The sequence below is a fragment of the Cotesia typhae genome, unplaced genomic scaffold (genome assembly GCF_013202065.1).
Source record: "Cotesia typhae breed Kobodo isofemale line unplaced genomic scaffold, CoteBio_Ctyphae scaffold_45, whole genome shotgun sequence".
In the NCBI taxonomy this organism is placed as follows: Eukaryota; Metazoa; Arthropoda; class Insecta; order Hymenoptera; family Braconidae; genus Cotesia; species Cotesia typhae.
The window spans coordinates 2,832,641-2,857,777 of NW_027423777.1; the positions used below are offsets into that span (position 1 = coordinate 2,832,641).

Genomic DNA, 25,137 nt, shown 5'->3' on the forward strand with positions numbered 1-25,137 from the left:
AAAAGTAATGCCGCTTTGATCGTTTTAAATTATAAATCGCGTGTAATATTATGTTGTAATTTGTAATATACAGAAGTTGTGTTGTAATTATCACAACATTTGTACATATATTTTACCGACATTGTTCAATTGATTTTCCAAAGAGGAAGAGAATTAAATTGATAGAGTATTTTTTTTTTTATTCTAAATATTGATAGAATTAATTACAATTTTAAATAAAAAAGTAAAAAAATAATATTTGGTATTAAATTGAAGTAAATAAAATTAAAAAAGTTTGAAATTTAATAAGTAAAAAATATTTTAATAAGTAATTTTTTAATTTTTATTTTCATTTTTTTTAATTGCAATAATTTTAAATTTAATTTTAAACGTTTTTGATTGTAACAAGTGTTAAAATTATTTTAAAGGAATATTTTCGATTCGAAAAAATGATAAGAAAACTTTTTTGTAGGAAATTCAACTTTTAATTTTAAATTTATTTAATTACGAGCTGTTACGCGCCCGCTTCGCTGAGCGCTTTATAGAATTTTAATTCAAAATTCAGCCCTAAAAATTGGAGTTAGAAAAAATTGATAAGAAATTTTTTTTATAAAATAAAATTCTCTATAAAAAAAGCTCTCAATAATTTTTTTTCATATCTAAAGTTTGAAATCGAAATTATGGAATAAATATCGAAAATTTTAAAAAATCTTAAGAAACCTTTTCTCTAGAGAAGTAAATTGTCTACAAAAAAGGACTCTGTCATTTTTCCCGTATCTCTAATCATTTAGCCATAATTTAAAATTTTAAAATGTATAATCACACACAATAAAAAATTTTGCGTCACTGCGTCAAAAAATTCTTGTGTTAAATATATAACACTTTTATGTGTAGATTTAACATTTATTGTATTAAATATTTAACATAAAAATTTTTAACACAAAATTTTTTGACGCATTGACGCAAAATTTTTTATTGTGCACCAGGTGTTCATTATCATAAAAAATAATAATAAATTTTATTACACACATTATCATTTTGATTTTATCAAAAATTAGGCTGACTATATTTCCTTCTGCGCGTGATGTTCATTGTCTACTGACCTAATCTCTGTTTAAAGAGCGAGCCTAATTTATGTATGCCCTGGAGTTATCAATTGATTGAGTAAAATAATAAACAAAAGTAAGCAAGGATAAAATAAAAAAAACTTTAAAAATAAAAGTAATAAAATTTCTATAATTCGATGAGCTCATCAAACTAATTTTTTATTGAGTTTGATACGCACTACCACAGTTGAGAGCTGGTGGTTCTTGTTGTTATTAGAGTGCTTTTAAAATCACGGTTGCACGTAATCGTCTGCTGATTATATGGATTCGACAATGATTTCTGATGATGCCTGCAGACTCTTGGAATGGCTTAAATAATACAGTGTCGTGTTCTTCCTATATAGCTACAGCTACACTCTTGTGTGTCTTTAGCTTTAGCTTTAGCTTTAGTGCTACGGATCTCATCTCTCTACCACAGAGAGAAGAGAGCAGGGACCATGGACCGGGTTCGTTAGCGAGACCTTGGCACGAGGAACCCTATCATTATGCGGCTGGTCCTCATCATTCTCTACTACACCTGATATACACCAATGTCTTTCCGTCTGTTATCTTATTCTTATGTTATTTTATATTATATGCCACGGCAATTATGTTTCGTTTCGTTACTTTAAATCTCGGTTTCCTAGTCACATCTTAAATCTCAGAAACGCTTAAATTCTCACAATACTCTTTGCAATGTTTTATTTTACATCTCAAATTCTTTGTCAACGAATTATACTCAGTATAATCTGGATTATACTCAGTATAATCTAGTATCATAAAAAAATTAAATTTTATTTTTCCAATTACTAAATTTTTTTTCGTAATTAAATTAAAAAAATTACATCCTCCATTTTCTAGGATTAAAAAGTAAAATTATACAAAAAAGTATTACATAATTTACAAATATTTATTTATTAATAAATTTATTAAAAATAAAAGACTTAATCTAACAAAGTACCAAAATAAAAAACTTATAATGGATAATTCAAAAATTCAGTCTGTCTGGCCAACTCGAGCAACATAGGATCATCGAAGAATTTATTAATAGAAACATCTTCAGACAATCCTTTGCGTCTTCTGGTCTTGAGCATAAATTCTCGAGCAAGATGAGTAGCTGGTTGGGGCTCGAGAGGTCTGATGGTGATGCTCTTGTCCAGCGGATCTCCGGGTACAATTTGCCAGTGATGGAAAACTGACAGACAAAAAGCTTGGCCTTGAGTGTGAGTTCTCAAGTCAGTTTCGAACCCAAAGCTGTCAATAGCAGGAATAAATGCCTTGATGGTGTACAAAGGGCTTCCAGGAACGGGCGCGTCCTGAGTTACGTGACCTCGGCGCTTAGCTAGCACTGTGTAGACAGCAGAGACACAATCAGCTGGAGCTTGAACCTCGACGAACAAGTAAGGCTCCATCAAACGAGGAGTCGCCATCAAAAAGGCGGAATAGGCGACTCTTCGAGCGGTTGGAATTATTTGACCACCTCCTCGGTGCAATGGCTCTTGCGCGATAACCGCGTCCAGGATTTTGAACTTCACGTTTCTAATCGGTTCCTCGCACAATGGTCCTTCGCGAGTTCCCCACTGGAAGCCCTGGACAATCGCGTCTCTCGCGCTACTGAGCAGCGTTTTGTCGACTTCGGATGGCAGCGTGTCGTCTACCAATATATTAGGGCCAGTGGCGTCTGGCCCAAACGCCCAGATTGAACGAGCTGCCAGCAAGTCCCAGTCGTATTTTGTTTGAAAAAATTCTCCCAGCCGTTTCCTGTAATTTATTATGTTAATTAAAATTTGAAATTTAATTATAGAGGGAAAAATTTATTATTATAAAAATATTTTTTTTAAATCCTCGGCAAAAATCAGGAAAAATTTTTTAAGATTTTTAAAAGTTCAGAATATCAAAAATTGAAAAATTTTTTTTATCAGCCTATTTTGTAAAAATAAAAATAAAAATTTTTTTTTCTATTAAAGTTGGTAAAAATTTTTTAAGACTTTTTTTAAATACTGGATAATTATTTTTTAAATATTAAAAGTTAAAATTTTTTTCAATCTAAAAATTCTAAAAAAATTATCTTTATAAATTTAATTAAAAAAATTTTTCAATTTTTAAAAAATCAACCACCTGAACTCTAAATAACTCAATTAATCAAAAAATCTTTAATAAAAAATTTTCCCTATCCTGTAATTTTTTTAATTACCATTTCAAGCCCAAAACAAACAAAAAAGTACTCACTTATTCCAAGTAATTTTCACATGCTCCGCCTCGATATCCTCCGCCAAGCCCCTCTCGAGCGGCTCGGCAATCATAGTCAACTTGTTCCTCTTATTCGGGGTCTCAGCGAAGCATTTAAGTGAGCTAGTCTCAACGACAGTTTCCGCAAACGAAACAACCGGATCAGCGACTTTAATATCTATTTCCGAGTACATCCTCCTCAAGTCATGCATAGCGCAATCCAAATAGAGCTCGCCAGTCCCTAAAACAACATGTTCACCACTTTCCTCTACCCTGGTCCCGAGAAGCGGGTAACTTTTATTAACCTTCCTGAGTCCATCGAGCATCTTGGGCAATTCCGAGGGATTAACCGGCTCGACCGCAATCTTAATCACACTCTGAGTATTAAACTTGAGCGGTCTGAATATATGAAGATCATCAGAATTAATGAGATCGGTTATCGTGCTTGTTTTAACAATCGACCTGTCAATACCCTCTATTAAAACCCAATTACCCGCGGGTACGCGATTTAATTCAATCTGATACCGCGCCTCGCTTATCCACAGCCTTCCAATGCTCAAAACTCTCGAGTCTTCCTCGTCAGCCCTGGAATAAGCTTCTCCCAGCACTCTCACCTTCTGTCCAGCTTCCAGAGTCCCAGACATAACTCGTCCCAGAACATGAAAGAGCGTGCAGTCTTCAGTGGGATACATTTTGGTGCTGTGAATCATCAACCGTCCATCTGGATTGCAATTTACCATATCTTGCGCCAGCGGAGAGTCAATTGGTCCAGTGTAAATATGCTGGATCTTGGTAGCTGCGTGATCTTGAGGACTTGGCACGTGTGTAACACACATGTCAACAATTCCTGACAAGTCTCCGAGGAACCTGGTGCAGACCAGCCTTAAAAGCGGCCTGATGTTCATCTTCATTTCTTCAGAAGTCAGTCTGATACCCAGTTCATCAAGAACATCAGGAAGAGTTGAGTCGACGTCTCCAACAACCTGGGCAAAAATTTTGTACAGCGGTTCTAAAATAAATTCTATGAAACTCCGCTGAGCTGTGTTGTGTGGCGGCTTTTTGGTAAACTTCCGGGTCTTGGAATTGAAGTACACATCACCCCAGAGCCGCTTGGCGAATTCTTCGACGTTCAAAGACTCGTGGGTCCGCTGGTACAAAGCAGCGAAGGATTTTAAAGTGAAGCAGACGTTGTACTCGGAACTGGCGAAGCAAACGTTCCCGAGAGCTGGGGACACGAAGCTAGGGTTCTCTGAGTCGGAGTACAGAGCTATCAGGCTGTTTACTTCTTCGATTATATGACGAAGTTTGTAGTAGGCGTCTAAGGGAGGAAGCTTGAGCTCCAGGACCAGCCGGTCGATTTTGTTGATGCAGACGGTGAGAGCGAGCTTCTCTTGGATGGCGTGCTTCAAAAGACGCTCGGTGTTTAGCATTACTCCTTCTGCCGCGTCGACCACCAGGACTGCGCCGTCAGAGAGTCGGATTGCTGCGGTCGCTTCGTCGGAAAAATTCACGTGGCCTGGAGTGTCGAAGATGTTCATCAGGTAGGACTTAGACTTTACGTCTTGGAGGAGCAGAGTCACTGGAGTCGCTTTTGTTGATACTCCGCGCTGCTGCTCGGTGAAGAGTGTGTCTGTGTAGCGGAGAGGTTTCTCGTCGGTGACGTTATGCATGTAGGGGTGAGTTTGACGGACCAGGCAGTCTACTAGGGTAGTTTTTCCGTGGTGGAGGTGACCCAGGAGGACTATGTTACGGATTAAGGCTGGGGTATCCATCATGTCGGCTAAGAACTCGATGTTGTAGGTTGTGTCCGGGAGCTCTTGTTGTTTTATTTGGAATTTTGCACGACGCGTTGGCGCTATTAGAGGTTTGTCTAGTGGCTGCGCGTCTTCTTCTTGGACTAAAGTTTCTACCTGGAATTTTTATTGTGAAATTATAATTTTTATAAAAAAATTATCAAGAAAATTTTAAATCAAATTTTGTTTTTAAAAATTTTTAAAACTTAATGAAATTATTTTACAATATTTTTTTTTTATAGTAATTCAATTGCGTTAAAAAATAAAAAATGTCAAATTTTAGAATTATTTTCAGCAAATAAATAATTATAAAAAAAAAAATTTTATCCATAATTTTTACAAATTCTTAAAAATTTAATTTGTAAAAAAAAATTCTAAAAATTATCATCCGTCAGCTGATTTAAATATCATAAAATAAAAAATATAAACTTACATCCGGGCCGTAAACTTCCATAGCACTAGGATAGTACCGTTTATCCTCATGTAAAACAACTTGTAAGGATTGTTGGTCCATAGCATCTCTAGGTTCATCTTTATCCTCATCCATTTCTTCATCAGAGCGATCCTTGTCCTCGGGTTCATCTCCGGCGTGCTCGTACTCATTTTCTTCTTCACTCTCAGAGGCTAGATCTGGACCGATGTAGTTTCCAAATTCGTCATATAAATCAGCGTCCATTTTTCTATAATTTTTTTTCTTTAATTAATTTTAATTGCAATTATACAATTATTTACCAAGCTAGCTTTAAAATTTTAAATGCCGGTGTAACCTCAAAATTAATATTTGTATTTACATTAAAAGTACTTACGGATTTTAGTCTTGATATTTAATTAAAAATATAATGTGACAGTTTTTATAAAAATAATTTGTTATTTATTTTTTAATTACACTTTTTCACTGTAAATGTTTATAAACGTTGCGTTGCATCTATTATGCTAGCACTCGGGCGTGTAACGAGTATTGTACTACACTCTACACTTGTTTGCAGTTGCGCAAATGGTAAAGTAGAATTTAGTACTTCCGACAACAAAGTGGCGCTAAATGTTATTTCTATTTTTTAAATATTTTTGGGTTCTTTTTTTTAATTTTGGCGCCAAATGGCGCTTGTAATTACGGAATTTTGTAAAACTACAAAATTTGTTAACAAACATTGTTGTAATTATTTACAACAAATATCTGATAATTTCAATATAAAAAAATTCACCAAAAATTATCAGAAATTTTTTTTCTACAGATTCATTATTTTATAGATAAAAAAAATAATAAAAATTAAATACCTGAAATATATTTCAAAATATAAAAATTGATGTGAGCAGCAATATCAGAAAGAAATTTTTGATCTTACCTAAAAAAAATTAAAAGAATTAATATGAAATATAAATTTTAAGTATGGATAAAATTTTTTTAAGTGCTGAATTTAGTAAATACCTTGACAGGAGACAGCAACAAACATGATGCCCTCAGGATTCAACAGCAAAGGATTCAACTTGATCACCAAAGACACTCACTACTTATACTTAAACACTTCACAATTAAAAATACTTTACAATTATAATTTTATTTTATTTATTTTTTTTTTTTAACTGAAAACATCACTTATTACTGACATATCACAACCGACCATGTTTAAAGAAAGACTCACTTATGTATCTGCGACCATCAATTAATTTTTAGTAACAATAATTTAATTATTTAAAAAATTAAAAATGAAAAAAAATAAAAAATGAAATAAAATTAAAAATTATAAATGAAAAAAAATTAAAAATTAAAAAATGTAATGTAATAATAAGAAAATTTTATTTAACGATTAGCTATTTAATTTTAAAAAAAATTTTTATTTGTTAACGAATTTATCTATTAATTATTAAGAATTCAAAAAAAAAATCTAAAAATATTTTTATAAAAAAAAATGTTAATAAAAAACTAAAAAATTTAATTAAATAATGCAATAAATTAAATTTACAAAAAAAATGAGTTTTAAAAATTTTTCTAATTTATAAAATATAAATTTTAATAATTTTTTAATTTTTATTAATTATTTCAAAAGAAAATTATGTTTCGGCAAAGTTCGTACTCTATATTTAAGCAAATAAAATATTTATATAAAAAAAATCAAAGTTATGAACTTTTTTTCTAAACTTTACAATAAAATCAAAATGGCGGATATTGTTAATCTTATTAAATTATTTTATTGAAAAAAAAATTTTATTTTATTTATTCAGTTTGCTGTTTTCGCTCAGTAAAGAAAAAATTAAATACTTATTCGAAGGCTAATATTTTGAGAATCATCACATTAAATACAAATCGCTTGTCATTGTTTGGCAATACATACAACAATAAAATCCTTGCCGCCATTTTGATAATTTATTTTATTCATCATTTATCCGTTAAAAATTTTTCAAAAATCCCTTTTATTACAAAAACCCGTGAAATAATAAAAAAATCATCATTAAATAAATAAATAAATATCATACAAACCTTCAAGCAACGTTCTAGAACGTATGCGACGCGACATGGCCGCAGATACATCACCGTTTGTCGGCAGAATGGGCATCTCACCGTCTTCCTGCTTTCAAGTCTCCTGTTGGCGTCGTTTTACTTTGACGCATCTGCGCATGCGCGACTTTTGCGCATGCGTAACTTTGGCGCGTGCGCACAAGTCTAAGAGCATAATTTAAAAATTGTTAAAAAAAAATTCTTTTAATCAATAATTCCTTAAATAAAGAATAAAAATTACTTATTTTAATTAAAATTAAATAAAAATAAAAATAAATAACTAAATTAAATAAAAATAAAATTAATAACTATAATATTACGCCTAACTAACATTAAACTTTTCAAATTTTTCGGCGCATGCACGTCTAGCTATTTTTTAACATTTCATATTTTTATAATCCATTTGAAGACCATAAATTTTTAAAATAAAACATAGTTATAAAAATAATTCTATTTAATCCTAATGACAACTCCGCACATTTCATTGTTCCGAAAATTACGGCGCATTCTAATCCCAAACATCCCGGTCATAAATTAGAGACAAAGACCCTATTGTCTATTGAATAGGGTCACTGGCATTATGCTAACCCCAGAGCCATTAGGTACTTAAACTTTATGTACTTAATCTGTCATGACAATCACTGAGTACTTGCAACAAAAGTAACAAATGACAATCAATAACAAATAATTAAAAGTAAATATTTGTAAAACTAATTATCTACTTACATTAGCTTAATATTATTATTTTTTTTTTTTTTCAGAAATTTAGAGAAAGAGCAATTTTAATAAATTAAAAATGCAATTTTTTTTTAATAATTTTTTAGAACAAATTTTTTTGTTAAAGAAGATAAAAAACTTTAATGTCATATTTTTTTAACAAATTAATTACAATAAAAAAATGTTTCTAAAAATTTTTTAATTAAATAATTTTATTGCTATAAAATTCTAAAAAAATTTATGAAAATTAACTTAGCTGATAGTTGATAATTTTTGTAACAATTATGGCAAAAAAAAAATTGACATTTAGAAATTTTAAAAAATTAAAAATCCAATTTTTTAGAACAAATTTTTTTGTTAAAAAAAATTATCCAGTGACAGCTAACCTTAAAGTCATAAAAATTTTTAATGTCCGTCAACTTCAGGGTTATAAAAATTATTAAAAATTACCAATGAAAATTTTTAGAATTATTTTTTTATTGTATTTAATTTATTAAAAAAATTTAAAAAATAAACAGCTGACTGCTAACTTCAGTATAATAAAAAGCCAAGAGCGCATACCTGTCATTAAACGTAATCTGCAATGTCATTCACAAGATGGCGCAGGTGTTACTTTTGCGCCGTCTTCAGGTGAAAATCAGAATGAGGTTTCCGTCAAATCGATATTCTCTAAAATATTGACTTCGCGATTGCTGTCGCAGACAAACCATAGTACAGCCAGACCAGACGTATAAAGAACTAACGAGAAACGAGAGCAAGTAAACTATAAAAAACGTTATTAGTAACTTGGTAGCAACCGAGTATGTGTTTTAATTAATAAATAAATTATTTTTTTTATTTCTCAGAAGCAGAATAAACTAACTCGGACAATCGGTTGTATTTTGTAACTTCCCGAAGAATAGTTACGTTTAAAAACAATTTTTAAGTGGTAATAAACGACCAGAGACATGTTTGTGTTAAGTGGAGTGTTTATGCTATTGCTATTTGGATTTTCACATGGATCTCCTCCAGAGCCCTGGCCGATTCCGACCTCATTTAATGATCGTGAAGGTACTTTTTATTTTTTATGTATTTCATTTTTATTTTTAGCTCCACGGTAAAGTTTTATGCAAAAAAAAGTAACGCCGTTTGAGTTTTTAGCTTTTACCTGTTATGGCGATCGCTAAAAAAATTTCACCAATCAATATCTTACAATTTATATTTATTATTTGTTAATTTATTATTTTTCAGGAAAAAAAAAATTTTACTTAAATTTTAAAGCTTTAATCAATAATTCTGTTTGGAAATAATTGATTTTATATTCCTGCATTAATTAGTTGTCAAACAAGTCAAGATTCAATTAATATATGCCTTATATTGCACAATGTATACCCAAGTTTGGTATTTCATTTGCATTTCACTTACTGCTAGGCACTGCACATATGGACGAATTTAAATTCTGATGATTATAATAATAATGATTGTTAAAGTGATGATAGGGTTTTATATTTAGTGTGATTATAATATGACATGATGATGAGAGTTGAGTTATTTAAAGAATTTTAGACGATTTGTCACTGTTCTAAAAAATAGAGACTCTTTTTTTATGTTAGTTTAAAATTAACATTCTACGAATTAAAAGAGGTCTTTAACTTTTACAAAAATATTTTTATTTACTTTTTTTTTTGTTTTGTTTTTTTTTTTTTTTTTTTTTTTAATTTCTATTCGGTGATTTGAAAGTTTTAGCGGAGATAAATCAACGGAATTTTAAATAAACAAAACTTTAAATCATACTTACTGTCGGATACTTTAAATAAAGAAGAGGATTGAATTATTAATGAGGTTTTATAGTAAAAAAAATTTTTTATCTACTCTAATAAAAACAGCAGGTTAAACTTGATTTTTTTATAAATTAATATTTAAACATTTTTTAAAAATTGATAACAATTTTTTTTGAAGTTTTTAATAAATTTTAGTGAAATTTATTATTGCAAAAATCTTGACTAAAATTTGTACCTTTTCAAAAATTAATTTAATTCTCACCGATAGTCAATATTATTATGATAAGTATTTAAGCTCCATTCGAAAATTTTTTATATCTAGATACATAATTAAGAAATTACCTTGTATCTTCTTAAATATCAACATTTTTAAAGACATAAGCTCATTTTGATGTTACACTCATCAAGACCTTTCATTTGAGTACCCACATCAATTTTTCATATATTTATATATATTATATATATATGTATATATGAAAAATATATTAAAAATGCATGTGGGTACTCAAATGAAAGCTCTTGATGAGTGTAACATCAGGATGAGCTTAAATTTTTAAAAACGTCAATATTTAAGAAAGTACAGTGCAATTTAACAAAAGTAATTATTTAATAAAGTAAAATTTTAATTTTTTATAGTTTACATAGTGACTGCGAGGTCGCTAGTAAATTTTAATTAAATTAAAATAATCATAAATTTTATGAATGATGGAATAAAAATTTTATAGAGAAAATTAAATAAAAAAAAAATTAATATTGATCTTTAAAAAAATATAAAATTACTAAACAGTTTTTTATTACACATGAAATCCATAAAAGCAAACTTTTAGTTACCATGGAAGTTTTAATCTTCTGAATCCTTACAATTTTTAGGAAATAATCGATTCTGCACCCTAATTATATTTTAGTAAACACTGGTGATAATAATTACAATGATAATAATAATTATGATATTTTCTTGTAGTGCCACACTTGGACCTGGAGAGCGGGGAAAACGGTTATCATGGACTCGTTAAGGAAAACGAAACTCGGGTCGAAGTAACACCTCAGATACGTGCCGTGGGTGCGAAAATTTGCTCATACAAGATCGCCAACAAACATCACGGGGATGCGCCCTTCGAGATTATTGTTAAAGAAAAAGGAATAGCAGTATTACGTGCTTTACGTTCGCTAAATTGCGAGAAGCGCCGCAATTACAAATTCGACATCGCCGCTGTTGCCTGCAATGGATTACAATCTGAAAAGTATGTTTTATTTGTTTTTTAATTTACTAATAAATAAAAAAATAAATTATTTTTTTTATAACTAAGTTAGCCAAGATTTTTGCCGCAAATTTAAAATAACAATTTTTAATAAAAAAAAAAAATAAATTTTTGATATTACAGCGGAAATATTTGTCCTAAAAAAAAAAAAATTTTTTAACAAAAGTTCGAAATTTAATTTTGGATAAAAATTTCTTATAATTTTTTTTTAAAACCAATTTTCAAAAATAAGATTTAAAATTGTCAAAAAATTTGAGCCTTCCATTGTTCATCTTATTTTTGAAATCACAGAGAAAATTTTGGTTTTAAAAAAAAATTTTTTTTTCCAAAATTAAATTTTGAACTTTTGCTAAAAAAATTTTTTTTAAAGAATTAATAGTTTTATTGTAATATTAAAAATTGGAAACATTTATTTTAAATGTTGCGACAAAAATTGTGTCCCTATTAATTTTTATTTATGTATAAGTTGAGTGGATAAGATTTTTAGCGCTCGTGTGTTAGAACACACTCTTTGCTCGTTGCGCCAACCTCTTTGTAGCCAAAATTCCCTCCATTAAGTTCTATAATTAAATATACTGTCAACAGGTGGCGTTGTATTTTTTATAAGTTTTTTTTTAAACATTACGACAGAGTAAGTTAAGAAAGTACAGGGCATTTTAACTAATATTTTGTGAAATATTGACATTTTTAAAGATATAAGCTCATCCTGATGTTAGATTCATTAAGACCTTTCATATGAGTACCCACATCAATTTTTCATATATTTCATATATTTATATATATATATATATATATATATATATATATATATATATATATATATATATATATATATATATATATATATATATATATGTATGTATATATAAAAAATATATCAAAAATGCATGTGGGTACTCAAATGAAAGCTCTTGATGAGTGTAACATCGGGATGAGCTTAAATCTTTAAAAATGTCAATTGTTAAGAAAGTACAGTGCAATTTAACAAAAGTCATTATTTAATAAAAATTGTATTTATTTATAATTTAGTGACTGCAAGGTTGCTAGTTTTTATTAATTAAAACAATTTAATTAAAACATTTAACTACACTGTAAAAAAAATAAATTTATAATTGTTAATTATAAAATTTGTTTTTAAAAATAATGTAAAAATATCGCATTAAAAAATTCCACTCAATTACCTTAAATAAATTTAAAATCTCATGTCAATATCAAGTAATCCGGTGAAAAAAATCATCTAACTTAAAAAAAAAAAAAAAAAAAAAAAAAAAATTCTATCTGATATAATAGATAAATAAATTTATTTTACAGCGCAACCGTTCACATAACAGTGATTGATGTAAACGAATACGCGCCCCAGTTTCTGCAACCAGCGTACGTGAGTACCGTGGACGAGGGCCGGCTGTACGAGGAAGTGGTGAGAGTGGAAGCATCAGACCGTGACTGCACTCCAAAATTCGGGGACGTCTGCAAGTACGAAATACTGACCGCAGACCAGCCATTCGTGATCGACAATGAAGGCGCGATCAGGAACACCGAACCGCTGGATTACGAGCGCTCGCACAATTACATCTTGAGCGTGGTCGCATATGACTGCGGAATGAAACAATCCGCCCCGGCGATGGTCACCGTCAAAGTAAACCGCGTGTGCTCTCCAGGATGGCGGGGAATCCCCGAGCGAGTCGACTACGCAGCTGGAGCTGGACCACAGCCGCTGATACCCTCTGCCCGTCTGGAATTGTGCGACGCGCCCTGTTTACTGAGGAACTTGAGGACCACCTTGACTTTGGCGACTGACCACATCGGCAAAGGCTGCGATCGAGACACTTACGGCGTCAAGAGCCAGAGGAAATTGTGCGGAGCGTCTCGCGACAGTGTTGACTTGCTCCCGACTCCTGGACCTACTACCACCTGGACCGCGAGCTTGTCTAGAGACGAGGGCCGCGAAGCTGATGAGATCTTTGAGTTTGACGGCAGCAATTCTGCTGCTATTGTTCCTGCTGATATCCTGGACCATGCTTTGGCACAGAAATTCACTATTGGAGTCTGGATTAAACACCGACCAAGGCCCAGGCAGGATCCTCATGTTAAGGAACATATTTTGTGTGCTGCCGACGATCACAGTGAGTTACTTTTAATTTTTTTTTTTTTGACACTGATTTAATAAAAATAAATTAATTTATTTTTTAAGTATAAATATTTTTTAGAAAAAAATCAGATTTTTTAATTTTTAAATATCTCGGAAATTATTGAGTTTAGAAAAAAATTTTGTTATACTTTTTTGTAGGAAATTAAATTTTCTACAATTTTTATCTCTTTTAGTTTTTTTGTATCTTTAATAATTTAGCCAGAAATTTTATTTTAAATCGAAAAACTAAAGATTAAAATTCTAACAATTTTTGGAAACTTAATTAATGTTGAAATTAATTGAATATTTTTTTTTTGACAGAAAAATGTCAAGATAATTAATAAAAAAATAATTCCAGAATTTTTTTATAACAAAACTATCATACAGTAATGTTTTTCATCGCTAAAAAAATTTAGTAATTTATTACAATTTTTTTATTAGAAAATAATTAATCTGATCTAATGGAATTATCTATTGAAATTTTGAAGTTATAAAATGTCAAAGTTTAATTAATTTTCTGTTCAAAAATCTAAACAAATTTTTATTTACAATTAAAAAATATTTATTAACTGTTAAAAAAATTTTGTAAAAAATAATTTATCTTATTAAGTACTAAAAAAAAATGTTTCAGTGTACTAAATTGAGATTTCAGAGTTTTTAGAAGTTTCTGATAAATATAAAGTTAATTTATACTTTATATATCCGATGGCTTTCACAAGAATTTAATTTTGAGGAAAAAGAAATCAAAAAAGGATGAATTTAATTAAATTTATCGTGTCACAAGAGTCTATACTATTTTTTTGAGCAAGAAGTCGGGCTTTATTAGTTTACGAGCGAAGTGTACCGAAAGTGAGCGCGATTATCGATTCGATGACTAAGCTTTGCTGTCCCCAGTTTGTTTAATCTTTATTTTTTCAAAAACTAATAAAGACGCCGACGTGAATCAAAGTAAACTTATGTTATCTAAAAAATACATTTCTGTATTTTAAGAATTATTTTTTTAGACTATTTTTTTTTTTATACAATTTATGATGTTAAAAAATTTTATTTTTACTTTTAATTAAAATTGAAATTTATTTTATTATTTTGCACGGTTTGAAATGATTTTTTTTATTTATTTTAAAACAAATTTTACGGTTTCAGCGTAACAAACTTTGATCACTAAATTAAACAAACATTCTTGATTATTTTGTAGATTGATTTTTTTTTGTTGGGATAAAATTTCTCATCGCGACTGAAAACTAATTTAAATTCCTTAATATAAACAAAAGTTAAAAAAAAAAAAAGGCCAACATATTTAAGTTAACAAAAGTTTACTACATCTTCGTCTTAGTTGACGTTCTCTTTACGTTCTCCTCTAAATAAATTATAAAATAAAATAATTCAAACTTAACAACGTTATAAAAAGCTTTTAAAAAATTTTAAACTCAAACATGAATAACTTTATTATCCAAGTACCGAGTTGCAATTAGGTTAATGAATTTTAAACATCATATATAAAAAGTACTTAGAAATTTTCCGAGAATTATTCAAAAGCTTTTCTTAATTTTTTTTCTTTTATAAAAATTATTTTGTCATAAATTAATAGAATTTTTATTTTTATTTTTTATAGAAATCTAGATGATTATAAAAATCTTCATTTTAAGACAAAATTTTTTTTTTTATACAAAATTTGAAATTTAAGCTTTTTTTTTTTACCAAAAAATCTCAGATTAAAATTTTTTTTTACTTTAAATTAATTTTTTAACAAAAATTTTTTTTTTTTTAAGCAGACTTTCAAATTTTATTTAAAATTAAAGATTGAATTCAAAATTTTCTTTGAACAAGCTTAATTAAAAAAAAAAAATTGAATTTGAATTTTTAAATTCAATTTTTTTTTGTTTCTAATAAATTTTTTTTTTTTTTTCCAGTTTTCATTCAAATTTTTTTTTTTTTTTTAAATTGAAATTCAATTTTATTCAAAACTAAAGCTCAAATTCAAAATTTTATTAAAAAAAAATTGAATTTAAATTTTTAAATTCAATTTTTTTTTGTTTCTAATTATTTATTTTTTTTACAGTTTTTATTCAAATTTTTTTTTCTAAAAAAATTGAAATTCAATTTTATTTAAAACTAAAGTTCAAATTCAAAATTTTATTAAAAAAAAATTAAATTTGATCAATTTTTTTTTTTTTTAATTTCAAACTCCATTTTTTTAGTTAAAAAACTTTTTGAATTAAAATTTTTTTTCTTTTAATGAATTAAAAAAAAAAAATTTCCAATCAAAATTTTATTTAAATATTTTTCAACCAAACTTTAAAATTAAAAAAACTAAAAAAAATTAATTACAGTAATAATTAATCCATAAATTTTTATAATCAATATCATGAAAGCCCCATTAAAAAAAAAATTCTCCCTTGACTCACCCACCCCAAGCCGACAAAACTAATCCCTGTCTATTTTTAGAAATGAACCGTCACCACTATGCATTTTTCATCCGTAACTGCCGGCTGATCCTGTTACTCCGCCGCGACTTTTCCGAAGGTGACCCGAACATCTTCCGGCCAGCAGAATGGCGATGGAAGCTTCCGCAAGTCTGCGACGACAGATGGCACCATTTCGCGGTGCAAGTAGACTTCCCACGAGTCTCTCTGTACGTCGACGGAGAAGAATGGACTTCCGACGAGAAAAACCCTGAAGTAATCGACGACTGGCCGCTGCACCCGGCAAAAGGTGTCAACACTACCCTAGTAGTGGGAGCTTGCTGGCAGGGAACCGATAACAAAACAAAGCACCACTTCCGGGGGTATTTAGCTGGTCTGTCAGTCTTAGTAGGTCGTAACGAGAAGCCTCAAGTGCTGACCTGCTTACGTCGCTGTCAAGAAGGGATCCACATTCCGTCAATGGAACTATTGCAACCGGGAACACAATTGCGAACAAACTCGGACTTAACCGAGGTGCGTATCGACGGCGACAACCACACAAACGTCGAGATCCTCCTGCGACGCGTGGGGTACACAAACACCCGGAGATTCCCGACTCCAGGTCGGCGGAACTTCAGAATTGACACAACCATCGTCTGCGAGGGCAGCGAGTCCCATCCTCTGGAAATCCGCCCGGTTCAGTCTTATGTAACAGTCCTGCCACCTCTTCGTCCTGGAATCACCGTTAATGGAACTCTGTATGTCGCACGAGAGTACGCAGACTTCCGTCTGGGTGTCCGGGTGTTTCCCGACGCGAAAGTAACCGCTGGATCGGCTGCTAGGCTGGACGCGTGCGCCGTCAGCGTCTACCCGAGCCTCAATCCTGACCACGAATCTCTGGGGCTGCCCACTGATGCGCTCCACCAGTTCCACTCGATAACATCCAGGATCGACCGCGACGGAGTGGTTCTCTCTGGAGCAGACACTCCTTACAAGTACCAGCAGCTGATCCGGCTGATCACCTACACGAACCGCAAGCCCGCGTACTACCTGGACCGCGTGTTCAAGCTGACCTGCTCGGAGCTGAACGGCCGGTTCGCCAGCAACGAGTACGTCCAGACTCTAGCGGTGATCCACCCGAAGGAGAAGCCGACGACACCTCCGGTAGTGTCCTACCCGACTCAAGAAATTCCGCCGATAGTAAAAATCCTGGAGCCGATTGCTGGACACGTCCAGCTGTCTCGCCACCACGCTGACACTTCTGACGAGTACTCCGTGAGTCAGCTTCATGAAAATCGGGGACTTGCTGCTGCGGGTAGCAGCCATGCGATTACCATCGTAGCTGCTGCTTGCATTGGGTTCTTGCTGCTTATGGTAGTGATTGGGTTCGCGAGGGTCAGAGGCGCTGCGTCCGCTGCTAAGCAGAGGAGAGTCGTCGGGGCTGATGAACTCACCACTGAAACTGAAATGGCTTGGGATGACTCTGCTCTTGCGATCACTGTCAATCCGATGGACCGCTTGAATGAGAATGATCAAGAACATCATGCCAGGGATGATGGAGATGACGAGTCCGGCTCTTCGGATTCTGATGAAGATTCTTTTCATGAAGACTCCAGTGACTGTGATAATGACTGCGAGATGAACCATCCTCGGCACCATCGTCATCACAATGCGCCTCATGATCTCGAGTGGGATCATCGCGATGTTTAAATTTAGGTTTGATAGTCATTTGTAAAATCATCATTAACGGTATTAAGACGAGTACTTTGTTTTTGTTCGATATTTGGGGAGCTATTGCTCCTGTGCCCCTTTTTTTAGACGAAAGTTTTAGAGATTCATTCGTTTTATCAAGCTTTTGAATTTTTAGGGGATCTCAATTTTTTCAGCGGATTTTTGGGGGAATTTCGGGCTAAAATACATTTTTTTAAGGAAGATTTTGTGTAGAAAATTATATTTTTTTTTTTTTTTTTTTTGGATTTATTGGGTTGTAAGTTGTATAAATATCGAAGGACAAATGCCAAAAGGAGTGTAAATTAATTTTTTTGATATTCAAAACTTGAAAAAAATTTTTTTAATTATTAAAGCCAAAAATAAGGATCTCTATTCGCTTTTTTGGTTTTGAAAAAAAAAAATTCTTGAATAAAGACTTTTCAAAATTATTTTTTGGGTTCAAAAATTTTTCTCTTGATTCAATTTAATTTTTTTTTGACTTTAGATCATTAAATTAAAAAATTTCTAAAGCCAAAAAAGTGTAAAATTTGAAACAAATGCTCTTTTGGCTTAAAAAAAAATTTTTTTTTAAAGTTTTTAAGCTTACGATAGGTTTGCAGAGTGTCAAAAAATTTTTTATATGTTTTTTTTGGAATTTGTCACGCGATATTTGAATGAATTAATTAATAGCTAGACTTGAAATGAAAATGTGCTTGAAAAATTGAGAAACTTGGTTCAAAAGCAAATAAATAAAAAGAAATCTAAATGCTGAGACTATTTAATTTTTTATGACGTTAACGATTAGACTAGTGGGCACTAAACCGAGAAGACAAAAAAATGATGATTGATGAATGATAAGAGATGTAGAAGCGTCGTATATCCGTCCCTATAGATGGAATTTTTAAGTATAAAAGTAATGAATTAATAAATTACCACAAAGTTAGTACTCTGCTTAAGCACCGAATTAAATAAACTAACGTAAAAGTTAAAGAATTACTAAGTAAAGTACACGCTTATTTCATTAGATTTCTATTCACTCGTCCTACGGCGATTAACTGACGCGATAAATAAAAGTAACTATCAGAAATAAATAATCGTTAAGTCATCCATATTTACAACAGCAAACTATAAAATTTCACATAATTAATTGCCTTTTTACGATTCATACTTGAGATAAATATTTTTTTTATGCCTCAATATTTACTTTAGATAAACAAAGGTTTAACTTTTAAATCTATAAGTAGAAATAATGAAATTTATAATTGCAATTTATTTTTTAGTACTCGTTATTATTTTAAAAAATACAATTTACGAACAAATATGATTATAAATTTTTAAAATTGATAATATGACACGACTGATTCACTTGAAATTACATTCAAGAGAACCGACGCTTGACCTAAATGTATCTCATCGATTGTCCTCCATTTCGACATTATTGCCTTTTTATTTGCTTAGCGATTTTAATTGGAATCATAATTATTATCATCATTACAATGGGTTAATTTTTTTTTAATTAATAATTATAATTTTTTATTTCAGTAATTTACTGATTTAAAATATTAGTTATTTTTTTTTAAGTTAAATTACAATTATAAAAAAATTCAATTTTAAATTTTCCCGCCGCGGCTATTTTAAAATTAAAGTCCCGCCATTTTGTTGTCTATCATTTCTTCGTTAATAAATTTTAAATTATCATTGTAATTTATTAAAAAATTTATTTTTTTTTAATAGAATTATAATTAAATTAATAATGATCATTTTTACCCATTTTAATGGTAATAATAATTAATAATTACTTATTAATTGACTAAAAGAATAAATTAAAATTTTTGAATTTCAAAAATTTCCCGCCGCGGCCATTTTAAAAGTAAATTCCCGCCATTTTGTTATCAATCATTTCTTCATCACCAAATTCCAAATTATCATTGTAATTTATAAAAAAAAAATGATTTTTTTATTACTAAAGTCAAAATAAAATGAATAATGATAATTTTTACTCATCTTCTAGGTAATAATAATAATAATTAATATCAATAAAAATTACTCATTGAAGTAAATAACCGGTACGGAGAAGCAATCGTGTGATTTTATTTGAACAAAACGGTGTTGGTAGTAGGCAGAGCGTTGGCCATATTTAAAATATTAACTAAAAGGATAAAAAAAGAAGAAATAATAATGAGTATTTAATTAAGGAAGATAATCAATAATAACAAACGCTTGCCTATTAATTACTTGTATTGAGTTGAATCTCGCATTTTGCACGGTGTTACTTGGTGAGTAATACTTCTAACTCTTATTAGCTATAGTTAGTAATATATTATATATATATATTATATATTATATATGAGTATATATTACTATACTATATACATAAATAATATATGACGGCGTATTGTCGGTCATATACGATAGTGCTTTACCGTCAAGTATGGTATAATGTCATATCCATATACATATATGTGTATAGCGTATATATGCATTTATTGAGTACTGTTCTTTTTATCATACTTATCCGAGATTATATCATTTTTATCTTATCAGGACTTTTTGTAGTTGCTTGTATATATAATCAATCTTGTCATTTATGTTATATATTTGGTAAATCCGCACCAAACGTTTAAAGTCATATTTTTCATGTGGATATATTTATTATATACTATATCAGTAGTTTTAAATTTCTTCTTTAATTATTTTTATTTTTTAAGTAAAATTTACTTATTTGTCTTAAAAAATTATTCTTTTTTTTTTTATAATTTATAAAAAAAAAAAAAACAATTTTTTTCAATAAAATTGGAATTGATTTTTACAAAAAAAAAATTTTGAAAAAATTTTTTTAACTAAAATTATCATTTAAAAAGTATTAAAAATAATTTTTTCATGAAAAAATTTATTTATTAAAATCAACATATAGAAAAATTATTTTCAATAAAATTGTAAATAATTTTCACAAAAAAATTTGAAAAAAAAAAAAAATTATTTTTTTATTTTATTTTTTTTTTTTTTTAAATTATAGTCAAGACCATTTCATATCAACATTTTTGAAGGTATAAGCTCATCATGAGGTTTCACTAATCAAGAGCTTTCATTTGAGTACCCACATGACTTTTTCATATATTTATATATATTATAAATATGTATATATATAAATATATGAAAAAAATCATGTGGGTACTCAAATGAAAGATCTTGTTGAGTGTAAGCTCATGATGAGCTTATATCGTTAAAAATGTAAGAATTAAAAAAATTTTTTTACTAAAATGAAAATTTAAAAAAAAAATTTTTTTTTAATTTTATTCACAGAAATCAATATAAAAAAAATAAAATTATTTTCAATAAAATTGCAAATAATTTAAATTAAAAAATTCACATGAAAAATATGAAAAAAAATTGTTCTATATCGAAAAGTAATATTCTCATAGCTTTATCTCAGAGTACCTGAGTTCTAGTTTCTTTATAAAATTTTCGCGAGTGCAAAAAAAGGTCTTGCAGCAAGTAAAGATAACAGTACTGTTTATATGCATATATACATTAGTGTGTATATATATGCGCGTGTGTGTGCATGTATATACATTAAACGTGTAATACATTACCGCCATGAAAAATGAAATTATTATTAAAACTATTATTATTATTAAGTACATATATGCTTATACATAAACTTATACATATACATATACATTAACATCCGTTCATATAATAACTTTTCTAAACCTTTATACATTTACACGAAATAATAAACCTGCGTGTTCATTTAAGTTTTCTTTATTTATCACCGCTTTTGTTATTTTGTTTAAACAATGAATGGATTAAATATATATGTATCCCAGTTTTATTTTATTATTATTACATAATAATTTTTTTTTTCAAATATGACTATCAATATTATATTGCGTATTAATTATTAGTATTAATAATGATAATGTCATAAGACAAATTTATTTTTTCAATATGCATATCATATCATTTTTATAAGGACAATTGTCCACTTTTTGAATAATAAACTAAATAAAATAAAAATAAAATTATAATCCTAAAAAATTTTTTTATTTAAAAAAACAATTTTTTTATTAAAAAAAATTATATTGCTGATTAAAAAATTTTTAATCAATTTTTTTTATGCATTTCAATCTGTATTTTTTTTTTTAGTGATTTACAATGATTATTATTATTTTTAATAACAATGACTATGAAATAAGGTAGAATTGATTTTTAAAAGAGAATGCAAGAGAAATAAATGGAGTTAATCGATAGTGGGTGGGGCTACAATAATAAGAGATAAAAAGTTTGATATTTAAATCAGACTCTATTGAACTACTATGAACTTTATAAAGAAATATCGATTTTAAAAATATACCTGTTTAATACGTCAAGATTTTCCTTTATTTCCGTACATATTATATTAAAATAGTATTAATTATTTTTTGTAGATATGCTGAACAAATTTTATTGTGAAAAAAAAAAAAAAAAAGGTAATAATTTTTTTTTGAGAATTTTAGCCGGGTCTTGAACCCGGTACTTATATCTTCAAAAATAGTGATGTTTAAGATCATAATAATGTTACACTAATCAAGAGCTTTCATTTGAGTACCCACATGCATTTTTGATATATTTTCCATATATACATATATATAAATATATGAAATATATGAAAAATTGATGTGGGTACTCAAATGAAAGGTCTTGATGAGTGTAATATCAAGATGAGCTTAAATCTTGAAAAATGTTGATATTTAAGAAGATACAAAGCGAAATAACATGTTATAAGCTCATCATGAGCATATACTAATCGAGACCTTTCATTAGAGTACCCACATGACTTTTTCGTATATTTATATATAACACATATATCTCAAATATATATATATATATATATATATATATATATATATATATATATATATATATATATATATATATATATATATAAAATATATGAAAAAAGTCATGTGGGTGTTCAAATAAAAGGTCTCGATTAGCGTAACATCATAATGAACTTTTTTTTTTTTTTTAAACACGAGCCGGGTTTCGAACCCGGTACTTATATACTAAAAAATTGGAGAGTAAAAAAAAATTATTAACTTTTTTAACCGGTAATTTTGTTAATTATTATCAATAGAAAAAAAAATAAAGAAACAATGTACTTAAAATGGCAACTAGTTAAAATAGATATTTGTATTAGATTAATAAAAAATAAAATAAAATATATGTATATTATAGATATTGTCAACAATGTGGATATGAATTTGTAATGTTTAATGTAGTATATATTAATATTTTTTAGGCTAAAAATAATATAAAAAATATATTAATCAGCGAATGCAGAGTTTCAAAATTAATTATTAATTATTATTATAAATAAATATATTAATTATAAAAAAAAAACAATAATTATAAAGTAATTGCTGTTAAATCTGGCAGGATAATAATTAATGTTAAATGCTTACCAATAAGCTTTCGTGCAAATATTTCAGTGCAATTAATTTGATTTTTTTTATTTCGGCTGATTAATTAAATTTTTTATTAATTATTAAATATCAGATTAATATTGAAAGATTACCGCGAGCTGACTTGAATATTCCCTCCTACAAAAAACTAATAAAATAAAAACAGATTAATCATATTTTAATTATAAGAATAAATAAATAAAAATATAATAGCACGGTTAAGGAATTTAATGATCATGGTGATTAACAAAACTAATAAACTATTAATTATATATTAATTATGTATGAAATAAATATGCATAATAAAAATTATAAATTAAAAATATTATTTTATTGATAATTTTTCGATTTCTTCACTGCGCACATTTGAAAAAAATTTTTTTTTTAAATTTGTTATTCAAAATCTTGTAAAAGACACACACGCGCATATTGCACATATAGACTAGAAGTATCTATATTAATATTGATTATTAATAATTAATAACTGAATAATAAAACCTACGTATATAAATTTAAAAACTAAGATATCAACTGTATTTGTTTAATAAAGATGTACATTCGAAAAAAAATATTTAATAATTATAATTAATATTTTTTTTATTCGTAATTAAAATTAATTAGATTACATATATATTTATTATTTATCGTATGGGTAGTTGTAAATTTCTTCTTTGATTTTTTTTTAATTTTTAAGTAAATTTTATTAATTTGTTTTAAAAAAAAATTTTTTTTTTTTGATAATTTACAAAAAAAAAAAAAATTTGAAGAAATTATAATTAATTATTATAAAAAAAATTTTTACTGAAATTGTAAATAATTAAAAAAATTTTTTTCAAAAAATTTTATGTTCAGGATAATGATAATAATGACCTTGTATCTTATGAACTATTGACATCATTCAAAATATAAGCTCATCCCGATGTTACATTCATCGAGAGCTTTCATTTGAGTACCCACATGAATTTTTTATATATTTTATATATTATATATATTTCATATATATATAATATATCAAATATATGAAAAATGTCATGTGGATATTCAAATGAAAGCGCTTGATGAATGTAACATCGAAATGAGCTTATATCTTTAAAAACATCAATATTTAAGAAAGTTCAGTGCAATTTAACAAGTCATTATTTAATAAAGCAAAATTTTAATTTTTAAAGCTTACATAATGACCGCAAGGTTGCTAGTTAAAATTAAATGAGCTTTTATTAAGTACATATTTATTATTTAATGTATCAGTAATTATAAATTTCTTCTTTAATTATTTTTATTTTTTAAGTAAAATTTACTTATTCGTCTTTTTTTTTTTTTTTTCAACGATTTAATTAAAAAAAAAATTATCTTCACTAAATTTAAAAAAAAATTTTTATTTTTTAATTTTTTTACTAAAATTTTGATTAATAAAATACTAAAGTATTTAATGAAGTTGTACATTCGTAATTAAGATTAAACTTTCTCGCTTAGTTTATATTTATTTGCACGGCTGGTGTAGGGCCGGATAGGATTAGATAATAATAATGCACGGGCGTACTTTGAATTTAAATTCCGCATTCGAGCAGAGATAAAAAACGGATTTTAAATAAAAATAATTTAGTTTTATTAGTGTTAAGTACTTCGTGACTTGTTTTTTTTTTATTTTTATTCTTTTTCCAAAGGGAAAGAAGTATTTATATTATTTTTTATTTTATTCTGGGTCACGGTAATTTATTTTAGTTTTTTTTTTTTTTTTTTTTTTTCGAGAGCCTCTTGAATGTTATTGGAAATGTTTCGATGCAATTTAACTCTCGTGTAGGAATGGGAGAGTATTCGATTTTACGTTCGAACCAACCGTTTAATTTTACAAATATGACTCACATTACTTCGCCTTGCATTTTTTTAAATATCAAGATTTTTTAAGATATAAGCTCATCATGATGTTACACTAATCAAGAGCTTTCATTTAAGTACCCACATGCATTTTTGATATATTTTTCATATATACATATATATAATATATGTAAATATATGAAATATATGAAAAATTGATGTGGGTACTCAAATTAAAGATCTCGACTAGTGTAAGATCATGATGAGTTTGTTTCGATAAAAAAGTACGTATTTAAAAAAATAAAACGCTATTTAATGT

General features: G+C 28.3%; 2 protein-coding genes and 1 long non-coding RNA gene across 4 annotated transcripts; 1 reads left to right on the plus strand and 2 right to left on the minus strand.

Annotated features, from left to right (window-relative positions):
* Positions 1 to 1,963: 1,963 nt before the first annotated feature.
* LOC141536861 (116 kDa U5 small nuclear ribonucleoprotein component) lies at positions 1,964 to 6,050 on the minus strand. Its single transcript, XM_074257637.1, has 4 exons — positions 5,893 to 6,050; positions 5,520 to 5,766; positions 3,294 to 5,203; positions 1,964 to 2,825 (listed from the first exon to the last, which is right to left on the minus strand). The coding sequence occupies exons 2-4, from the start codon at positions 5,760 to 5,762 to the stop codon at positions 2,039 to 2,041; spliced, it is 2,940 nt and encodes a 979-aa protein (XP_074113738.1). The 5' UTR covers positions 5,763 to 5,766; positions 5,893 to 6,050; the 3' UTR covers positions 1,964 to 2,038.
* Positions 6,051 to 6,715: 665 nt separating this feature from the next.
* Positions 6,716 to 8,901, minus strand: LOC141536768 (uncharacterized). The gene is made up of 3 exons (XR_012480797.1): positions 8,859 to 8,901; positions 7,563 to 7,745; positions 6,716 to 6,734 (listed from the first exon to the last, which is right to left on the minus strand). It is a non-coding gene; the product is annotated as an uncharacterized LOC141536768 (long non-coding RNA).
* Positions 8,902 to 8,993: 92 nt separating this feature from the next.
* On the plus strand, positions 8,994 to 23,328 carry Cals (calsyntenin 1). Of its 2 annotated transcripts, none has more exons than XM_074257614.1 (5): positions 8,994 to 9,055; positions 9,143 to 9,347; positions 11,019 to 11,298; positions 12,628 to 13,439; positions 15,890 to 19,788. In XM_074257614.1, the coding sequence occupies exons 2-5, from the start codon at positions 9,245 to 9,247 to the stop codon at positions 17,554 to 17,556; spliced, it is 2,862 nt and encodes a 953-aa protein (XP_074113715.1). In that variant the 5' UTR covers positions 8,994 to 9,055; positions 9,143 to 9,244; the 3' UTR covers positions 17,557 to 19,788. The 2 variants fall into 2 exon arrangements, 1 of the variants encoding a protein (XP_074113715.1); XR_012480804.1 differs by adding an exon at positions 21,706 to 23,328 and having other exon boundaries at positions 9,021 to 9,347; positions 15,890 to 19,832.
* Positions 23,329 to 25,137: the final 1,809 nt, after the last annotated feature.